The sequence below is a fragment of the Doryrhamphus excisus genome, chromosome 10 (genome assembly GCF_030265055.1).
Source record: "Doryrhamphus excisus isolate RoL2022-K1 chromosome 10, RoL_Dexc_1.0, whole genome shotgun sequence".
NCBI lineage: Eukaryota > Metazoa > Chordata > Actinopteri > Syngnathiformes > Syngnathidae > Doryrhamphus > Doryrhamphus excisus.
Window position 1 is genome coordinate 5,837,511 of NC_080475.1, and position 19,997 is coordinate 5,857,507.

Consider the following 19,997-nt stretch of genomic DNA (forward strand, 5'->3'; position numbering starts at 1 on the left):
TTTGAGTTCAGCTTTATTAAAAAAGCAATATCAACTTTTAAATGCTGTTAGCATCGCTTCACAGTATATTACATAATGTCGGTCTTTGTTCACATACGGCTTTGAGGTAGCTGCATCCTGTCACCGCCATAAAATATCGTTTATCCTTCTTGTGTAAATGGCTTTGTTAAAAATATACATCAGCAAATATGCTTAAGCGGCCTATTTTCGGAACGCTCCAGATCAGATTTGATTCCACATTCCCTACAGTTCTGGAGCGTTACGAGGCCGACGTATTACCACATCGACGGGTCCGGATGGAAGCCGTCGGATCAAAGTCCAGGCCTCCAGGCGCCTCATTCCCACCATGCTCACGCCTTCGATCTCCATCACCTCATCACCGGGACATATCTTGTCCACCGGACCCCCTGGGAAGCAAAAAAAAGGCCGTTAAATGACCTTACAGTGGGATCTGTTTATGTTGATGACCCCTCCGACTGGCTGACTCACGTCGACATAAGCGGTTATCGACACAACCGAAACTTTCATACATGTGCAAATCTTTCAATCTAAAAAGGGAGCCATTTTTCTTTGCTGTGGAAGAATCCAGGTTAATTGTGCCATGCTTTTATTTAGAAGCTTACTTTGCACTGAACAGGAAGTCACACGGTGCATATTTTAATGTAACTAAACACACATATTTTATGTCAACAAAAACGGAAAAATGTCAACTTATCGACACAAGTGGACCTGACCTAACCAGGTTCCACGGTCTGGGTACCTTGGAAGATCTTCTTTATGGTGAGCGGTTTGTCTCCCAGACCGACACCTCCCTCCAGACTGAAGCCCAGATCCCTGCTTTTCTTCTCCAGACGCACTTTCATATGCTGATCTGTCGTAATCAAATAAAATCAACAAATATTCCCACTTAAAATTCCGACAAATCAAACAAGCATCACCTGTCCCAGAGGTCTGCGTTGGTCCTACTTCCTCCATCGGACCCACCGCCCCCTTTGAGATGCTCCTAACACCCCCTCTTCTCAGGACAACCACTCCCATCTCACGAGTCTTGGCCCGTCTCAGGACCCTCAGAGCCTCCCAGTGAGTGTGGCGTTCAAGCGCTGTGCCGTTGATGGACAAGACCTGATCCCCTTCCTTGATGGAGCCTTCTTGTGCTGCCACACCGCTGGGGAACACCTTGTGGACCTGAGGAGAGCACACGCCAAGTGAGGAACAAACCTCAGATGATGGATACATTTCATGGTGTGAATCAGCAGTGTTCCTCACGATGACCGGCTTGTTCTGGTCGATGCCTCCTGCTATACTGAAGCCCAGTCCGACAGCCATCTCCTTGTGGAGAACCACCACATGAACGTTGTCCTGCAATAACACAGAAGGCAGTTTACTGCAACATCGGGGTGCAGACTGGTACTGGACTGTAGGCGTGTACCGCTTGTATTGACGTCCCTTGTTGTCAACCAAAAACTAGACAAGCCATTGTCTATGCCAATGCCATATATTACGTGCGGAGTTCCCCAGGGGTCAATACTGGGGCCAAAACTGTTCAACATGTACATCAATGATATCTTCAAAGTTACGAAATACTTAAAGCTGGTATTATTTGCGGATGATACCACTGCTTTTTGTTCTGGAGGGAGTACACCAGAAAGGACACACAATCTTCACTGGCTAAATGTACTGCAAAAAATAATAAAATTATACTTTTTTTTGCTTTGTTTCTTGTTTTTAATATTTTAATATCTATTTTATTATTTTATTTCTTAAATGCTATTTTAGTTTTGGATTATTACTTTTTATTTTTACTAGTCTGTGCAGCACTTTGGAAACTCTGTTTATAAAATGTGCTATATAAATAAAGTGGATTGGATTGGATTGGAAAGGCCAGTAAGGATAATTCATAATGCCGCCTACAGAGAACACACTAACTCCTTATTTCTAAAATCACAAATACTTCAATTTGCTGATATAGTTCATCTTCAAGCAGCTAAAATAACGCATAAGGCTAAAAACAACCAATTAGCTAAAAATGTCATCCAGTACTTCTCTACAAGAGAGGAGAAATATGATCTCAGGGAAGAAGTACATTTGAAACACTTCTATGCTAGGACTACGTTATGCTAGCCGTAGCATTTCAGTATGTGGAATCAAACTATGGAATGGATTGAGTAAGGAAATCGAACAATGCAAACAACGATGAGCCAATTCAAGAAACAATACAAGCAGTTGATGTTTGCTAAATACAAGGATGAAGAGTCTTGAACCAGTCATGATGTGCTATATATATCACTATATTGACACGCACTATGGTACCCATTATGGCATTGGATGCTCATATCACCGAGTACTTCGGTACGAGGTATATTATTTAAAAAAAAAAAAACTGTATTATGGAAAGCAGGAAGTGAACAAATCAGTCCATGTTGTACACCGAATGAATGAATTGAATACTAACAACCTGCAGGTCGCTGTCCCGCAGGCCCCTGACATCCTCCAGCAGCTTGTCGAGCTCCTCGGTGGGCAGCACGGACACGTACGACAGTGCCGACATGTCCGAGCTCAGTGATGCCGACCGCCTATTGCCCACCGTCGCCGCTGACCACTCATCATCCGTGTCTGATTCATAGTCGGTTCCAGTGAAGTAACACAATTCGGCGAGACTGTGGACAGGAGACAAAAAAAGTTTGGAATCAACCAAGATGATGATATTTTATTTTTCCTGATACCTGACTGAGAAGCTCCTGCGATCCGATAGGCTCATGTTGCTGGTGATGGTCACCGAGGATTCTCCAGAGTCGGAATCGTAGTTTGAGTCGCCATCTTTCTGTGTGCTCGCGTCGTCATCCTCACTGTCATCGTCATCGTCCCTCCAGGCCTTCCAGCCCGCCACCCAAGCATCCAAGTCAATCATCTGTTTCCTCCCTTTTGCGTCACCGTCGATGACGTCTGGAATCAGGAGATCTGCAAGGTTGCCGCGAGAGGACGAGGCGAGGGGGCGTACGGGGGTCGGAAGGCACGCTTGGCTTTCTTTTTCAGTCGGTACAAGTGAAGAGTTATGGATCGGTAAGGAGACTGGAGACCATGACGGCGAGTGGTTTGGGGAGTTTGTTGGAGTCTGGTCTTCATCAGCGACGGATAAAATGATCACACCAGGTTTTGCATATGCGGGGTGATCAGGGTCGCTTGGTAAGTCTGTGTTGGTGCTTCTGCGGTCTTTGTTGCTTGAGGCTTTACCATGGTCGGGTTCGTCCAAGTAGAAGTTTGTGTGCTCTTGGGTATTTTCTGATTTTTGCGTATGCTTCAATTTGGAATATTCGCTAAAATGTGTAACTGTGTATTTGTTAACACGATCCATCGTTGGTCCTTCCATCTTTTGTCCAATCTCATCCACTGACAAAGATCTTTGCGACTGATTTTTTAGTTGACGTGGACCTCCTTTCTCCTCTGATTTCCTCCCATTCTCCTCTAATTCATTCAGACCCGTGTACCTGTCACCCCGGGTACCAGTTCTTGACTCTCTCTTCAAGCTGTCGTGGGCACTGTAGAGTCGTGTTGGCACGGAAAAGGCCCGTCTGGGCATGGCGGTCTTAGAACCCTGACATCTCTGTGTCAGGGCCTCAAACTGATTAATCTTGTTCCTCACACTGATTGATGAAGACTGCGTTTCCGGGTGAACCCTAGACTCCGCGGTATTGGATCTGGAGTTGTGTAGATGGGACTCAAAGACATTTTCAGAACTCCCCATGAGTTCAAACTCGGTCAGGTTTCCCTTTTCTGGTGTAAATGTTCTGTGTGTCACATTTATCCTCGGAGCGTCGTTCTTTTCCCTTTCCCAATTTACATTTCCGAGATCCATGCTTCCATTTCCTTCTCTGCTTGCAGTTGTTTGCTCTAATAAAGTATTTGACTGAGCAGTCCGAGCCATTCTGATCTGACCGGCTATGGTGTTCCTGCTCCTTGCTCTGTCCAGAGACATTGTCTCCATGAACTCTTTACCCCCGCTGACGCCACCTATGTCCGAATATCTCCCATAGATCCGTTCTTGCCATTGTCCCTCCGGTAATCTCGCTCTGGTTCTTGGGAAGGGTGAGTTGTTCAAACCCGGAGCACTGATGTCAAGAAGTGGCCTGGCGAACGATCCATTCGTGTCCGTTGGACTGTGGTAGCTTCTCTCACCAGCAGAGCCACGCCTGGGAAAGTTTCCTTCTGTTGCCTCATCATAAGAACTTGGCAAAATGTTCAAGACACCCTTTCCGTCGTATCGGTCTCGTTCCGAGTAGGACAAAGACCGAACTTTGCTAAAATCCTCATTTTTGGATGCGCCATAGAGCTTCTCTATGCGTTCCAGTATACTCTGGCCTCTTTTAGCCCCAAAAGAACCAAGGTCTCTTGAGTCCCAGGTCGCATCAGAGGCAGACTTTAGCCTTAAAGGGAAAGAGTTACCTCCATCCATCGCTTCCAAGGTTTGCTCCAAAGGACATTTGGCGCTACTGCTGACTGGAGAAACCCATACAGAAGTCCTGAATGAAGGCATAGATCCGCCTCTCAGACCTGAAGTATCCTTCTTTCCGTGGTTGTTTTCTTCAGTTGACCATGCTGAGGTATCGGATCGTCGCGTGCCTCGGTCAGGACTTCTTGCTCCTGACCTCCAGTCAACACTCCTGCTCCTCCTCCACTCTGTTCCAGTTTGTCTCTCAGACGCAGGGTTGTAGTTACGACTTCTATTGATGCCAAAGTCTGTGGTTTTCTTGTCTATTTTGTCATTGTGACTCAGACCGGAAGAAACTGACCTCGATTGCTCCTTTTCGTCATCCCAACCTTTGCCACTCGTAGTCCGGCCTTGGAAATCAGAGCTCAGTCCCATCCAAAGATCCTGGCCGTCAAACAATCCGTCTCTCTTGCTCGATGCGACTAATCCAGTTTGTTTCCGTCTTTCTTCAAGTTCCTCAGCTCGGCCTCGCCTAACACCTGACCTGCGAGTGAGACTGCCAGACGGAGAGTTGGCAGACGCACTCGTGAGGCTCAGCAAAGTCCTCTGATTAGTGTACTCAGTCGCTGGAGCGGAGAGCAGGGACACATCCATTGTCAAGAGCATAAACAAAGTTAATGAGCACCTGTCAAGAGCCAAATCTTTAAAAAGAGAATCGATGACTGCACTGGATTTATTTACGTTATTCCAAGGGATTGGGCAGCGGCAGTTTCCTACGTTAGGTTCAAGCTAACCATTGTGCGCTAATGGTTGGCTGTCTGGCGGTACTCATTTTTATGCTCTTCTATCCATGGAATTCTTTGAGTTCCCCAGCAGACCTTCACCGATGAGCTCCCAACGCCTGCCAAGCATAAAAAAAAAAGTATAAATCTCCATCCTTAAAACGGACTGAGCAGGAATGTGGTGTTATGTGGACTGTGGCTGCTGTGGCTTCTCACAATGGTCGAAGTCAAATGACAGAGCGGTTTGAGGATCGGGAACACAACTTTGCATCGAGTAGAAAGTGAGAGGACCGATTTCTTAAGAGAATGACAACTTTGAAATGGCTTAAATAATCGATCCATCCGGAAGACAACAAGTGTCCCCAAAGACAATTTGGACATGTTCACTGTGATGTGTACTCGTGTTGTCATCTGTTTAAACAATATACGTAGGCTTTGTGTTGACTCGTTTTCAATGTATAGTGAATGCATCACGTAATACAAGCTTTACATTGACTACTCCAAGTTAACTTTCTTTTGTATGTATAATAAAATTATACATACATGTTGACAAGGTATTTTTTTATTGTGATTTATACAGTGCTACCTTCACATACGAGCGTCCCAACTGACAAGTGTTTTTTAGATGCTAGTCGCCTCTCGGATTTTTTTTTTTTGCTACGAACTGCGAGCTAAAATTTGTGTTACAAGCTGCTAGTTACCGACAGGCAGTGGCAAGGACAGCTATATGAGGGATTGTGTCAATGTGACAAAAGAGGTCAATGAGATGGCTACCTTGACATACGAGCGTCCCAACTGACAAGTGTTTTTTAAATGCGAGTCGCCTCTATGATTATTTTTTTTGCTACGAACTGCAAGCTAAAATTTGTGTTAGAATCTGCTAGTTACCGACAGGCAGTGGCAAGGACAGCTATTTGGTTGGATTGTGTCAATGTGACAAAAGAGGTCAATGAGATGGCTACCTTGACAAACGAGCGTCCCAACTGACAAGTGTTTTTTAGATGCTAGTCGCCTCTCGGATTATTTTTTTTTTGATACAAACTGCGAGCTAAAATTTGTGTTTCAATCTGCTAGTTACCGACAGGCAGTGGCAAGGACAGCTATATGAGGGATTGTGTCAATGTGACAAAAGAGGTCAATGAGATGGCTACCTTGACAAACGAGCGTGCCAACTGACAAGTGTTTTTTAGATGCGAGTCGCCTATCGGATGATTTTTTTTGCTACGAACTGCGAGCTAAAATTTGTGTTACAAGCTGCTAGTTGCCAACAGGCAGTGGCAAGGACAGCTATTTGCGGGATTGTGTCAATGTGACAAAAGAGGTCAATGAGATGGCTACCTTGACAAACGAGCGTCCCAACTGACAAGTGTTTTTTAGATGCGAGTCGCCTCTCGGATGATTTTTTTTTTGCTATGAACTGCAAGCTAAAATTTGTGTTACAAGCTGCTAGTTACCGACAGGCAGTGGCAAGGACAGCTATTTGGTTGGATTGTGTCAATGTGACAAAAGAGGTCAATGAGATGGCTACCTTGACATACGAGCGTCCCAACTGACAAGTGTTTTTTAAATGCGAGTCGCCTCTATGATTATTTTTTTTGCTATGAACTGCAAGCTAAAATTTGTGTTACAATCTGCTAGTTACCGACAGGCAGTGGCAAGGACAGCTATATGAGGGATTGTGTCAATGTGACAAAAGAGGTCAATGAGGGAATTTAATAGTGTTATTATAATTATTTATTAGCGATGTTTTAGCATTTTTGCTTAAACTGCCGTGTTTGTCAAGGATGATCGAATAAAGGCTGCATTTTGAAAGACCCACAGTGTCATAGTTCCACGTCACTGAAGTGTGTGTAAACATAGTGTGTGTAAACCAGCGTCTACTAGTTGTGCATTGTGTTTGGTTTTTATACATTAAGGTCCAGTTTGTGTTGAGCAGAACAGAATGTTTAGTAAACAACAATGTACATAACACAAACCTCATGTTGATAAGTCATGTCTATCTGTGCTTAATTGTGATTAGTTATGAGTTAACTATACACAAAGTGCGATTAATCCTGATGAAATATTTGTAATCAATTGACAAAATAAAATGTGTCACTTCAGAGAGACGATGTAGGAAATGACGAGGAACGATAACTCAATGAGTCCATTCATACAACAACACGGGACAACATTCTTGCCGACATCGTAACAGCTGTTTACACTAGCAACACGTAGCTAAACCTGAACATAAAAACTGGAAAAACTCACTCAGCCGCAATCCGGCAAAGGACAACAATGTGGAAATGTGACACAATCAGTCTCGGTACTGCGGTGCATGTGTCAGTCCTCCACAGCCACAGGTAGTCAACAACGCGCCATGGATTTGGGAAGAAAACCGAATAAGATGGACAGTAATGTGAATATCTATTTACATACAGACAAGGAAATCAGTGGCGCAGTTTTTGACTTTGTAAACACTGATGATAACTTGTGTAGTCGTCGTTCTCGTACAAACACAGTACTACAAGAGTATGTATAGTACAAGTATTGGGGACAATGCCTCCCTGGTGGGGTTTTCTAATACAGTGTCAGCTTACAGAAACACCTGTTTTGCTTGATGCCAAGCCTCCCATCTGGGTAACCCAGGCAACGTGGCTCGGTCTAACTCAAACTCACACCGATAATACACGGAAATAAGACAAACGCTCCATATATTCAGCACATTTATGTCATTCATACAACATAAATACGCACCTTACCTTTGTTCGACTTTTGTGTCGCTGACAAGGCTTCATGATAAAGGCGGCTCTCTGTTGTGTAATGACATCGGCTCCTTATCCATCCCTCGCTGTTGTTTCTCTGTGTTAGCATTGCATGATGGGATGTGTACAGTGGCACAAACCGGCCCCACTGGTCTATCCTCTTGTCCTCGCTCTCTCTCTCTCTCTCTCTCCCTTTGTATGTCTCTCTCTCTCTCTATCTCTGTCCTCCCCCTTCTGTTGTTGTTTTCTCCCTCTTTTCCTCATCTCACAGTGTAACATTCCTTTTCTGAGATCAATGTCTGGCAGTTTAAAACAGCCCACTGACTACACACACACACACACACACACATATGCACACTCTAATAAACCATCTCAGCATACGTCCCATGACATCATGGGAAATGCGCTCCAGATTGACTTGATTGTGCCAAACTCACCGTGAATAAAAATGTACACCATTTCAGCACACCTCAGGCTAACCTGAGCAGGAATCATGTGACGCCTGAGCAGATATCCAAATACATAATGACAGAGCTCCTTTAATTGGGAACAGACAACACAAAAGGGATGAAGTATAGACTCAGAAACACCAGCAAGAGTAAATGTGTGCACATCTCGACTGACGTGTACAACAAAACACAAGACACGCTTACAGACATGTTAAATATTATTGATGATAATTAGAAAATAAAAATAGGATATTCTGTTATCAACCACGGAAAAGAATAATATCTATTCAATTAAATTGGCATTTTTAAAATGACGGCCTGCATGGATGGAGCTCATACTGCTATTCAACTATCAACAACGTTTAGTAGTGCACTTCATTAGACCTTAATTGCTTAATTGCAAGACACGATTACTATGAAATTTGTCACATATGTTTTAATGTTTAACATCTGAGTTTCATATTAAAAGACAAACAAAACACAGAAAAACAGAAAATGTACAATTGCTGCATGCTGTCATGTCTTGTTTTTTTGTACATTTTATATATTTAAGAAACAGATAACTTAAATTAAACATTAATAATAATAATATTCAATTTAATTGAGAGCAAAATCTCAACAATTGATGAAGAAACAGTGACAAAACCAGTGAAGCTTGTAAAATTGTGGGCTTTTTAAAAATAGTGGTACATGTATTTTGTACATTTCACCTGTCAATTATTATTTATTATTTATTCATGCTTGAACGGTGCTGATGTCGGCAACTATTAAAGTAGTTTTAGATTTAAAGTCTCCAATTAGCCCAATAAGCATGTATTTTTCCAGAATACCTTGAGGAAACCCACACCAGCACAAACCAGTGGTACCTGAGGACCTGGGTGGAGGTGTAGCGGGTTGAGAAAAATGAAGAAAAACAATTTCCACAACGGATATGTTAACTTCAGTTGTGTTTAAAGTCAAAATGATGTGATGTTTATTTCATACAGGAATAAAACTCACCATATATGACCCAAATTCAGTTGATTAGGAAGTAAGGGATGGATCACCGTGCCACACATGCTACAAACAAATACTATATATTATATACGGTATACGAAAGCAGTACTTACAGTTTTGTTTGGATCATTGTCATAGTGCAGCTTCTGTCTTCCATTTCCACCATATTGTAAGGCTGCCTCTGTCTGTGCCTGTCCAAAAAGACACCCCGCATGAGAAGAATTGATCTTATATACAAGCGGCCACGTCCTCAGACCCCAACGCTCCAATCAATGGATGGTTAGCGGGCCTGTAGGGTCTCACTTCCTAACTGGAGAACAGAGATAGGTCTGTTACACCCACCCTTGTTCCCGTCAGAAGAATGGCCGCTCAGTGTCTCTGTAGGGTGGATGCAAATGTTGCCCACACGGCTGGAGCTTCAAAACCATTCTTTTGCTGAGTCATGGAGGGCCACACCATTGCTGTGGGGAAATGTGGCTCAGATTTAATTTAAAGTGGCTGTTAAAGGCTAACTTTAAATGTCAAGAAAATAAAATACACCCGAGTGACACACACATGAGCAATAATGTGATTTTTTTAAAATATATACTTAAATACGTTACTGTATGACGCGGTTGAGGCTGTTTTGGCTCCATTTTCAATTACTACTACCACAGCAAGGGCGGAAGCGGTCCGCATACGTCACACCTTTCTCACATGACTATCCCGGAAGTCAACAAAGTGTGCAGCGAGATGTGTAACTTTTCGAAGCAAATCAATCCACCGATCATTTTTACATTTAAACGGCGCTTTTAAAGCCTTTCATTTGTGATGTTACTCATACGACGGTAGTTTTTGACGCCTAAAAGGCGACTTTTTATTATTCTTCGACATTCGCTTGTCGTTTTTTTAGTCGTTTTCAGTAAAAGTGGAAGTAGAAAAATGCGAAAAGATTCTCCTCTGTCGAGTGTCAACGTCGTGCTCGTCATGGCCTTTGGTAGTTTGGTAAGTGCACCTTCACTTTAAGTTGATTATTTTGCTCTAACTTTATAATAGCTGAGTCATAATTCTGTTCAAAAACGTAACGTGCGCTAGATTCCCTCGGCGAATCATAACATATACAGTATATTGTTGTTACCGTGACTGATAAAAGAATGAGGAATTCACAGGAAGATCATAGCCCTTAGTTAGCATCCAATCATATTGCTCTGATGGCATCACCTGTTTTTGTTGTTGCCACCAGGGGGCGTTATTGTTTGCCCTTAATATTTTCCTTCCTTGAAGTCACGTGGTGTATTGGAGGATCATAGCACTAACTAAGGTGCGGTTCACACGGGAAAGATTTCAGATTGTATTTTATGGCCTCAGCCTTTAATCCACACATCAATGGCGTGGAAATGTGTATTTTCAAAACGGCTTCCAGAGTGGGAAAATCTGATAATGCTAGCTTGCCAGTTGCTGAGAAAACAAGCAAACTGCTACTTTCTGAAAATAAACACATCTAGCACTGTTGCCATTACATAACCAGATGAAGAAGACGATGCTGGAGCCCCACATGCAAAACAACAGAGCTGCATTTGGTGCTATTAGCACTGTGGAGGCAAAAAAAAAAACGTTTCCTGTGTAAAGAGTCCAATCATATTGCTTAAATGGCATCACCATTTCCTATTACAGCCACTAGGGGGCATCTTTGTATTACTATTATGTACTCGTTCTGACCAATAAATGTTGTTAGAATGTTGTATTCTCGAGTTAAACGATGCCCAAGTTTCAGATAATGCGGTAACCTAACGTTACGTGGTCGTTTTGAACAGTTAATCAGTGTCCTAACTGTATTTATTTTGGGTAAATCATGGGGGAAAAGCGCTTGTCTCTATACAATTATAGCAATGGTGGAAGCGGGATTGCTACTGGCTCTACCTAGGGTTGGGCGATATATTAATATTTTAAAAAATATCGATATTTCTGTGAAGCACGATATCAAAAACAAGTATATCCTTCATATCGATTTAGACTGGATTTGATGCGGAAGTCTCGTGTAACAAGATGGCGCCGCCAGAGTGCAAGCTAATTAAGGCAGCTCCGTGTCTCCTGTAGCGTTTTTAGTGTTTAATAGTGCTTTATTTATTACTTCCGTATTGTTTTTATGCCATACCGACCTCTTAAGAAAGTGTGCAGGTATGGATATTCATCTTATTACGTTTGTAGTTTGCCGCTTCGGCCATTGTTGTCACTCGGGAGCAGCTGTTAGCATCTGTTAGCATCGTTACTCCAATTATCGGATATCCCCGCGGAAATATGGAGGTGGAGAGGCTGCATGGCGGGAGTGAACAGCGAAAAAGACGGTATGAGGGACTTCAAAGACGGCATCAACCATGTTTACCGTCTGTCGTCGTGGGGAACTTGAAATGGAAAAGCTAACGGCGCTAACCCGGCTACAGAGACTACCGTGAGTCCGCCATTATTGCAGTGAAGAGTGAACATTATATTTAACTTTTTCTATATTTATTTTAAAAGGGACTACACTATTTTATTTGTCTACACAATTTTTGTCTAATATTGTTTACATTTAAGACACATATTTGGCTTGGACTTTTGTCTAAATTCAGTTCATGGAAAAGATATATACCGTATGTCGATATTCTACCTAAATTTATTGGGGTATGAGTTTTGGTCCTAGCTCTACCTAAGTTTTTTATATACTGGTAGTCCCGCAAAACACATTACATGTTAACGATGCTGTAGAAAATTAAAACGCTAAAATGCTAAAGCTACTTACCATTGAGACGTCTTGAAGTAACCTCTTTTCTTGATAAACTTTGGACTCCACTTCCAGATCAGATTCGGCATCCAACACATATGTCTGTATGTTAAAAGCGGACATTTTAAAAAGATAAATCGCCCTTTATCAACTCCTATAAAGTCAAAATCGCTGTTTATTATTATCATCTCTTAATACCGTTTACTAACTCCTACATAGTTAGCGGCACAAACCGGAAGTGAGTGGGCATGTTCTGGAGGCGGGTCGTGGGTGGAATACAGACGACATACAGGCTGGTATTAACAGACCGTTTTTGCGATTATGAAAACCACGAAATCCAAAGAAATACCGCTAAATAGGTGCAGATTCTGGAAGATCTAGAAAGCTTTCTGTGCTGGTTGTGGTGTGTAGCTGCTCTATAGGAGTCCACAATGCAATACAAAGTGCGCATGATAGGTAAAATACAAAATTAAAAATACAAATAAATAAAATACAAATAATCTAAATAAAAAAAACATGAAACAATCTCTAGGTTTAAAAACATATTTGATTATTGCCCATTCTGCGTCAACATAACCATAACCAAACTACAATTGTTCTGCCCTCTAGGTCTTCGTTTTGCTGTTCATCTTCGTCAAAAGACAAATTATGCGTCTCGCCATGAAGTCCCGTAGAGGGCCCCACGTTCCCATCGGTCACAATGCCCCGAAGGTAAGGGTGTCCATTTAGAATCAGCACTGAGCTCCGCCAGTAACAGTTTGGCACCACTGCTGCATTGTCCATTGTGCCAATGCGCTTGTAGGAGCTTAGGCAAGAAATTGAAGCCAAGCTGTGCCAAGTCCAGAAAATCCACTTTGAGCCTCGTCTGCTGTCGCCAGACGATCTGAGGCTCAAGTCTGGTGAGAACTGCACACGAAACCAAAACACACACTTAAACCAGAACACAATCAGCTCTACAACAGCTTGTGTTTGTTTCATGCTGCAGGTTGCTGTGACTACCAGTACAGGATGAGAGCACTGGACGCCATCAGAGACACAGGTCAGCTCCATGCTGGTATTCCATCATTCCGACAGTAAATACTGGATTTACAGATCTGTGAAACAGGTCTTTCATATTTTTCTACTGGGGGGGGGGGGTTCTTTATTTGTAGAAAAAATATCAAATCAACTTTATTTGTAGAGCACTTCCTGCAAAGACATGCAACACAAAGTGCTTTACAAAATTAAAAACAATTACCACAATTAAAAAGAAAAACAATTACTAAGAAAGCCCCTCCCTCCCACCCTCCATACTAGACACACACACACACACACACACAATCACACACCTGAGGAAATACTGGAGTTAAAAGCTAAAGACTAAGAACATAAAATAGGACTAAAGAGATAAAAACGTAAGAAAAGTTAAAAAATATTAGTTAAAAGCCTGATTAAAAAGGTGTGTCTTTTATCTTTTTTTTTTTTAAATATTAACAGTCTCAACAGTCCTGAGGCTCTCCAGCAGGCTGTTCCATAATAATAGTTTTATTATTTTCATTTTATTTATTTTAATACTGTGTGAACACTTGATCATGACCTTCTATAACACATTGAACAATCGGCCGTTATCGCGGTTAGTTTGTGCAAAGTGTGATTCAATACTAATAAATGGAACATTTTTGTACTTATGACATTCTAAACACGGGTTAAAACATTATTAGAGCCCTCTGGACATGAAATATCACTTTGCATTTGTATTACCCAATATAGTAGCTATAATTTAGAGGAAAGGCTGCATGAGTGGTTAGCGCCAGGCTACACAGCTAGTTCAGAGTTGAGTTTTAGCATACTGTCGGTTATGGTCCCAATTATTATTATGATTATTATTGTTGTGCCTGTTAATAATAATTATTTAAACCTACAATAAATAACAACAACAAATATTTTTCCAAAAAAACGCGTCTGTTTCATATTCGGAGTCGTCCTGTTTGTGTCTTGACCGTGAATTCAAACTCTTAACATTGAACATTTCGTCAACAGATTTCCCGTTTTGCGAACTGGGCGGCTCCTCCAGCGCCGTGACGGGGAAACGGTTTCGAGCTTGGCTCCTGCAGCTGCGAAACTCCCACTGCCTCTTTCGGGACAGCCAAAGCAGTTTGATAGAAACCGTGCTGGACGGGTACAACAAAGCACGCCACGGGGCAGAGGTCAGTTTTTTTTTTTTGCCTTTTTGCTCGCGTGTCGGCCGTGTTAGTTTGTGTTACGTCAAGCCAACACGGGACATTTCTTTAACAAAAATAGCCATGATCAAGGAAGTTCTAGTCATCTTGGTTTAATAATACCATTTGACCAGTTTATACCAGTTTATTTTAGTTGATGGTTGAATTTGTACATGAGTTAGTGATTGATGCATTTTATGATAGCATTCTGACTTAAAAGAATGTGAGGTTGTGCTAAAAAAAAAAAGAAACCACAGCAAGATGAGTTTTAAGTTGAGACGTAAAGGTAAACGCTAAACGAAGGGTTGAGTAAACGAACATGCTTAGTTTAGCTTAGCTTAGCTTGTTGTGGTCTCTTATGTTGTCGTCATTATTAGTTGACCTCTTCATTGTTACCTTTCACGTTTCGTTGTCTCCCTGCAGGCTTTTGGCGAAGCCGAACTCCTAAAATACCAGGATGCTCTCTGTCAGCTGGCCTCCGTGTGAGTCAACGCTCTCATGGACGCACGTCCCCCTGCAACGTTTCAATTATGGGCCCGGAATGATGGCTTCCACTCTTTTCTGTGGTTTCAGTGTCAAGTCCCAAAGCGGCAGCTGGGCCAGCCAGGATCACCACCAGACCGCCGCTAAAGACTTGACAGTCATCACCGAGCCCGTTAGCTCCTCCCCTTCCTCGCGAGCCCACCTCACGGCGGCAGCGCAGCAGCGTATCAAGAGGACCAGGAACTTACTGGAGCTGAAGAACTTTAAAGATAAGTACAACACACTGGACAGCACACTGTGAAGAGGATGGATGATGTTAGGCATCCGTGATGTTACATAATAATAATAATAATAATACCTCTCATATGCAGCTAGGGCATATATACTGTATTATTGCTAGCATTGCTATTTATGTATTTTAAGTGGGGTTAGCTTGACCATAATAAGAGCTTTGGTGCTACGCAATATAATAATAATAATAATAATAATAGACAATCAGTATTTATTGCACAAATTAAAACGCCTATGCAAACTTGAATAGCATGTTAACGATGACTTTGGACTTTGCTAGCCTTAAATGATGATTCATGGAAGCCATATTTATTTTCATTATGTGCCAATTACCCCCCCCCCCACCAAGTGCATTAATACATTGTGTAGCAATCCTTGTTATTAATTTGTGCAATACTGTGTTTCCACGAGGGCTACACCAGTGATTTTATTCCTGAAATTAAACTATGACCTGCACAGGAGTTGGTCTTTTGCTTGTAGTGTGTAGACAAGCCCAGCAGAGGGCGCCCCCTCCCTGAAAACAAGCCGAGCTTAAAAAGTACAGTCTTTATAAATTAGTGGAAAGCTTTTATTAGAATATAAATAAATACAAATTAGAAAGCTGTTGAAAAAATGAATGAAATGCTTTGCAGGATGTTTTTTTTTTCAAAATGAGTGACACTTCATCTTTAACAGTTTTCACCTTCTGCACAATTTCAGTAAGTGCTTACGTTAAATAACCACGTGGTTATCACAGAAAAAAATACGTCAAAGTAGCCTTTAGAGTTGTCAAACTTCATACTACACGCTGGAGAGCGACGGGAGACACAAAACAATCGATGCTAGTTACCGTTTCAAATCTCACACCTCTCCGAGCAGAGCACACATTACGCAATAAGTACATCGGCGTGTCTGTACAGGAAGCCCGCTCTATAAAGCACACGCTACAAGTGCACTGCGTCCTTCAGGAGGCTAAATGAAAGTATCTGTTGCAGTCTGACTCCTTTCAGGCGGGGGAGTGCTAGAGCTTACTTTCAGTCCGCATACGGGAGGAAAAACTTGGTGGTGGAAATAAAAAATACAAATAAAGAAAAGCTTTCACCGACGGCCTCAGGACTTGATTTCAATCACCTTGATGAACGGCAGGGGTTTGTTGGACGAGGACGTGGTCGGCTTGATGGGCTTACTGCAAAGGAAATAGGAAAATACTTTAAGTATATTGTTATAGTATTGATTTATTTTTACTATGTTTAGTTTTATTTAATGTATTTTAATTGTTTGATTATAAATGAATGTCTTACATAAACTAAAGATTATTATGGACCAGTCCAGGGTGGACCCCGCCCCTCGCCCAGAGACAGCTGGGATAGGCTCCAGCATACGGTGACCCTAGTGAGGATGATGATGATGATGCGCCTACCTGTAGACAATCTGCGGGTTGCGTTCGGACGAAAGGTAAGAATGACTTTTTGACCCTCCCAGGAAGTAGTCCATCTGGTCACGCATCTCTCGGTTCTGCACAAAGACCACATGTCAGTTCACGTCAAGGTGAGCCTCCTTCCCAGAGACAAGGTTCCATGTAGTCCGCCATCCACTCTCACGTCCTTGGAACACATGAGGCCTCGTGGTTCTTTTTTTTGGACAGAAGAAGAAAAGGCGTCCTCACCTCAGCCTCCAGGAAAGCGACCTTCTCCTCCAGCTCTTTGATCACACGATCCCGTTCCTGGATCACCATGCGAGAGTTCTGGAGCTACACGGGTCATCAAACATAAACACTTGGGTCAGTGCTCTCCAACCTGCGGCCCAGGGGCCACTTCCAGCCCGTGGCATTCTACAATTCAATTAAAGACGTTGCAAACTTTTTCCAGCGAGGATCTACTGGAGGTGAAAGCCTATTAGTCTGAATAACTTATACAATATTGTCATTTTAGTAGCACATATTAAATATGTATATGTAGGAAAAATGTAACTTTTCCTATTTTTTTTAAAGTGATATGATTAAACATTTTTCAATCTTAAGAATCATATTTTTTGGAAAAGAAAAAGTTAATGACCTTATGAAATTTAAAGAAAAGATTAACATTTTGTAGTTCCATCAAAGTTGAAATATTGTAGGAATAAAGTCATATTATTCTGACATGAATGGTGAAGATTATTTAAGAAGTTGGAATATCCTAAAATGAAAATGTTTCATTTTTATGAAACATTTTTATGTTTCATTATTTTCAGTTGGAATATTTGGAAAATCAAACCCAAATATTCCAACTTGTTAAATAATCTTCACCATTCATGTCAGAATAATACTTTATTCCTAGAATATTTCAACTTTGATGGAACAAAAAAATGTTAATCTTTTCTTTTAAATATTTAAATTTCATAAGGTCATTAACTTTTTCTTTTTCAAAAAATGATAAAGATTGAAAAATGTTTTATCATATCACTACTTTAAAAAAATACAAAAAATTTTTTTTCCTACATATACATATTTAATATATGCTACTAAAATGATAATATAAGTTATTGTTAGGGGTGGCGATATCGATATATATAAAAATGTGGTATCGGTATGACATATGTTCCCCATCATGACAAGCGGTATTAAACAGATGCTGTACACAACACATACAGTATGTCATCATACACATTCCGGTATCGGATGATATCACTAGCGGAAATTGGGAGTCGGACAATATGGGCATATAAGTTGTCTGAGATACTTGGTGGAAAAGAGTCTGGACATCCAATGTCCTTTTCCACTGTCTCACCTGTTCAATCATGTGCCTGACTTTCCTCTGCTGGCTTTTCAGCATGTCGTCCAAATGGTGGATCTTCTCTTTGAGGATGGCCACCTCCTTCTCCAGCTGCTCTGCCCTGAACACCACAACACAAATGTGCTATTTTAGCTGACTTAGCGTTTTTTTCCCCATCGCAAAAGGACTCTTTGCCTTTTATACAGAACATCTGATGTACCCTCTGACCTTTGCTCTCCTTCCGGGCCTTCCTCCCGGATGTGGCGTAGCTCGCGCAGTTCCTCTTGGTGGTTGCGAATGGTCTCCCTCAAGGCGGCGCTCTCCTTCTCCATTCCTCCCAGTAACCTCTGGAGCTCCTCGATGCGCTGGTCTTTCATTTCCACGTCTTCTTCGCTGCTCTTCAACTTCTCCTGCTGCTCGCTGAGACGCTCCCTCAACATGCTGCCTTCAGCCTGGGAGGGGAAAGCGGAAGTCATAAGAAACCTTTTGAAGGCTCTTTACCTAAGACCCTTTATTTGGCAAGTTTTTGGATATTTTCTTAGGTGAAGAAGCCCCCCCCCATCAACCGCTAGCCTCACCTGGAGCTTCTCCCTCTCCTCCTGGTGCTTCTTCTCCGCGTCTTGAAGCTGCGCGTACAGACGCTTACTCACTTCTCTCAGCTTGGTCCTCTCCGCCTCGTCGCCTGCCTCCTGACAGGAACCACAACAACAAACGTAAATACGCTTGGAATGACGTCGTGTGTGAAATCCTGCTGCCAGAGAATGGAGTGGGTTCGGCCCTGGAGAAACCAGTCATGTTGTTGTTGTGTGTTGGTTACTGGATCAGGACCAGTTTGTCTCTATTCTTGGGAGGTGGGAGGTGACTCACAGAAACGTTAATGCCGTCACTGGCAGAGAAAACTATTCCAGCCTAGACCAGAACTTGCTAGCAGTACTTCCGTCATCCCACCATCAAAACTAGACCAGCTCACCTGTCCATCACTTTTGTCTCCGCCTTTCTGGCTGGGGGAGGCTTGCTTCTTGAATGGGGAGGGGACCTTCCAGCCGTTTGTGTGCATCTGGATAGGGGGGGCAGAAGAGACACCCATCAACGCTTTATTGCTGCAACTAGCCTGACAATTAGAGTAGTTACTGAGCAAATAATGACTAAGGCGCGTTTAGAGTAGTCACTGAAACTAATGACTAAGGCACATTTAGAGTAGTCACTGATGAACTAATAACACAGGCACATACATTTAGAGTAGTTACTGATGAACTAATAACACAGGCACATACATTTAGAGTAGTTACTGATGAACTAATAACAGGCACATACATTTAGAGTTGTTACTGATTAACTAATAACAGGCACATACATTTAGAGTAGTTACCGATGAACTAATAACACAGGCACATACATTTAGAGTAGTTACCGATGAACTAATAACACAGACATACATTTAGAGTAGTTACTGAAAAACTAATAACTATTGCACGTGTAGAGTAGTTACTGAAGAATGAATGACTAAGGTAAGTTTAGAGTAGTTACTGTGAAACTAGTGACTGACATGTTTAGAGTGGTTACTGATGAACTAATGACCAAGGCACATACATTTAGAGTAGTTACCGAGGAGCTAATGACTAAGGCACACACATTTAGAGTAGTTGATGATAAACTAATGACTATGACACGTTTAGAGTGGTTACTGATGAGCTAATAACTAAGGCACATTTAGAGTAGTTACTGATAAACTAATGACTGACACATTTAGAGTGGTTACTGATGAACTAATGACCCAGGCACATACATTTAGAGTAGTTACCGAGGAGCTAATGACTAAGGCACACACATTTAGAGTAGTTACTGATAAACTAATGACTATGACACGTTTAGAGTGGTTACTGATGAACTAATGACCATGGCACATACATTTAGAGTAGTTACTGATGAGCTAATAACTAAGGCACACACATTTAGAATTGTTACTGATAAACTAATGACTATGACACATTTAGAGTGGTTACTGATGAGCTAATAACTAAGGCACATTTAGAGTAGTTACTGATAAACTAATGACTGACACATTTAGAGTGGTTACTGATGAACTAATGACCAAGGCACAGACATTTAGAGTAGCTACTGAGGAGCTAATAACTAAGGCACACACATTTAGAGTAGTT

General features: G+C 41.9%; 3 protein-coding genes across 14 annotated transcripts in view; 1 reads left to right on the top strand and 2 right to left on the bottom strand.

Annotated features, from left to right (window-relative positions):
* si:dkey-92i15.4 (uncharacterized) lies at window positions 1–10,555 on the bottom strand. Of its 7 annotated transcripts, none has more exons than XM_058083959.1 (9): window positions 10,515–10,555; window positions 9,740–9,858; window positions 9,511–9,588; window positions 2,724–5,327; window positions 2,453–2,657; window positions 1,267–1,359; window positions 939–1,185; window positions 761–871; window positions 1–407 (listed from the first exon to the last, which is right to left on the bottom strand). In XM_058083959.1, the coding sequence occupies exons 4-9, from the start codon at window positions 5,090–5,092 to the stop codon at window positions 244–246; spliced, it is 3,189 nt and encodes a 1,062-aa protein (XP_057939942.1). In that variant the 5' UTR covers window positions 5,093–5,327; window positions 9,511–9,588; window positions 9,740–9,858; window positions 10,515–10,555; the 3' UTR covers window positions 1–243. The 7 variants fall into 7 exon arrangements, with proteins under 7 accessions (XP_057939942.1, XP_057939940.1, XP_057939941.1 ...); XM_058083957.1 differs by lacking the exon at window positions 10,515–10,555 and adding an exon at window positions 10,000–10,250; XM_058083958.1 differs by lacking the exon at window positions 10,515–10,555 and adding an exon at window positions 9,987–10,063.
* On the top strand, window positions 10,090–17,087 carry c10h1orf43 (chromosome 10 C1orf43 homolog). Of its 5 annotated transcripts, XR_009131800.1 has the most exons (8): window positions 10,090–10,381; window positions 12,747–12,848; window positions 12,940–13,036; window positions 13,123–13,176; window positions 14,157–14,323; window positions 14,759–14,817; window positions 14,909–16,636; window positions 16,734–17,087. XR_009131800.1 is itself a non-coding variant. In XM_058083972.1 (7 exons), the coding sequence occupies exons 1-7, from the start codon at window positions 10,319–10,321 to the stop codon at window positions 15,117–15,119; spliced, it is 753 nt and encodes a 250-aa protein (XP_057939955.1). In that variant the 5' UTR covers window positions 10,090–10,318; the 3' UTR covers window positions 15,120–17,087. The 5 variants fall into 5 exon arrangements, 4 of the variants coding, with proteins under 4 accessions (XP_057939955.1, XP_057939956.1, XP_057939959.1 ...); XM_058083972.1 differs by having other exon boundaries at window positions 14,909–17,087; XM_058083973.1 differs by lacking the exon at window positions 10,090–10,381 and adding an exon at window positions 11,369–11,554 and having other exon boundaries at window positions 14,909–17,087.
* tuft1a (tuftelin 1a) overlaps window positions 15,664–19,997 on the bottom strand; it is a 15,265-nt gene continuing 10,931 nt past the window's right edge. For both annotated transcript variants that reach the window (XM_058083970.1, XM_058083971.1), the window contains exons 7-13: window positions 18,809–18,895; window positions 18,417–18,527; window positions 18,067–18,290; window positions 17,854–17,959; window positions 16,755–16,838; window positions 16,509–16,603; window positions 15,664–16,274 (exon numbers count right to left, since the gene is read on the bottom strand). In XM_058083970.1, coding sequence (XP_057939953.1) covers window positions 16,199–16,274; window positions 16,509–16,603; window positions 16,755–16,838; window positions 17,854–17,959; window positions 18,067–18,290; window positions 18,417–18,527; window positions 18,809–18,895 — 783 coding nt within the window. In that variant the 3' untranslated portion in view covers window positions 15,664–16,198. The remainder of the gene's footprint in view (window positions 16,275–16,508; window positions 16,604–16,754; window positions 16,839–17,853; window positions 17,960–18,066; window positions 18,291–18,416; window positions 18,528–18,808; window positions 18,896–19,997) is intronic.

Excerpts from the sequence above, each read along its gene's own strand:
- si:dkey-92i15.4 (XM_058083959.1), bottom strand. The coding sequence starts at position 5,092 with ATGCTCTTGACAATGGATGTGTCCCTGCTCTCCGCTCCAGCGACTGAG. Across the intron at positions 1,186-1,266 it reads ACCAGAACAAGCCGGTCATC|GTCCACAAGGTGTTCCCCAG; the intron begins GTGAGGAACACT and ends TGCTCTCCTCAG. Across the intron at positions 872-938 it reads AACGCAGACCTCTGGGACAG|ATCAGCATATGAAAGTGCGT; the intron begins GTGATGCTTGTT and ends TGATTACGACAG.
- c10h1orf43 (XM_058083972.1), top strand. The coding sequence starts at position 10,319 with ATGCGAAAAGATTCTCCTCTGTCGAGTGTCAACGTCGTGCTCGTCATG. Across the intron at positions 13,037-13,122 it reads CGATCTGAGGCTCAAGTCTG|GTTGCTGTGACTACCAGTAC; the intron begins GTGAGAACTGCA and ends TTCATGCTGCAG. Across the intron at positions 14,818-14,908 it reads CTCTGTCAGCTGGCCTCCGT|TGTCAAGTCCCAAAGCGGCA; the intron begins GTGAGTCAACGC and ends CTGTGGTTTCAG.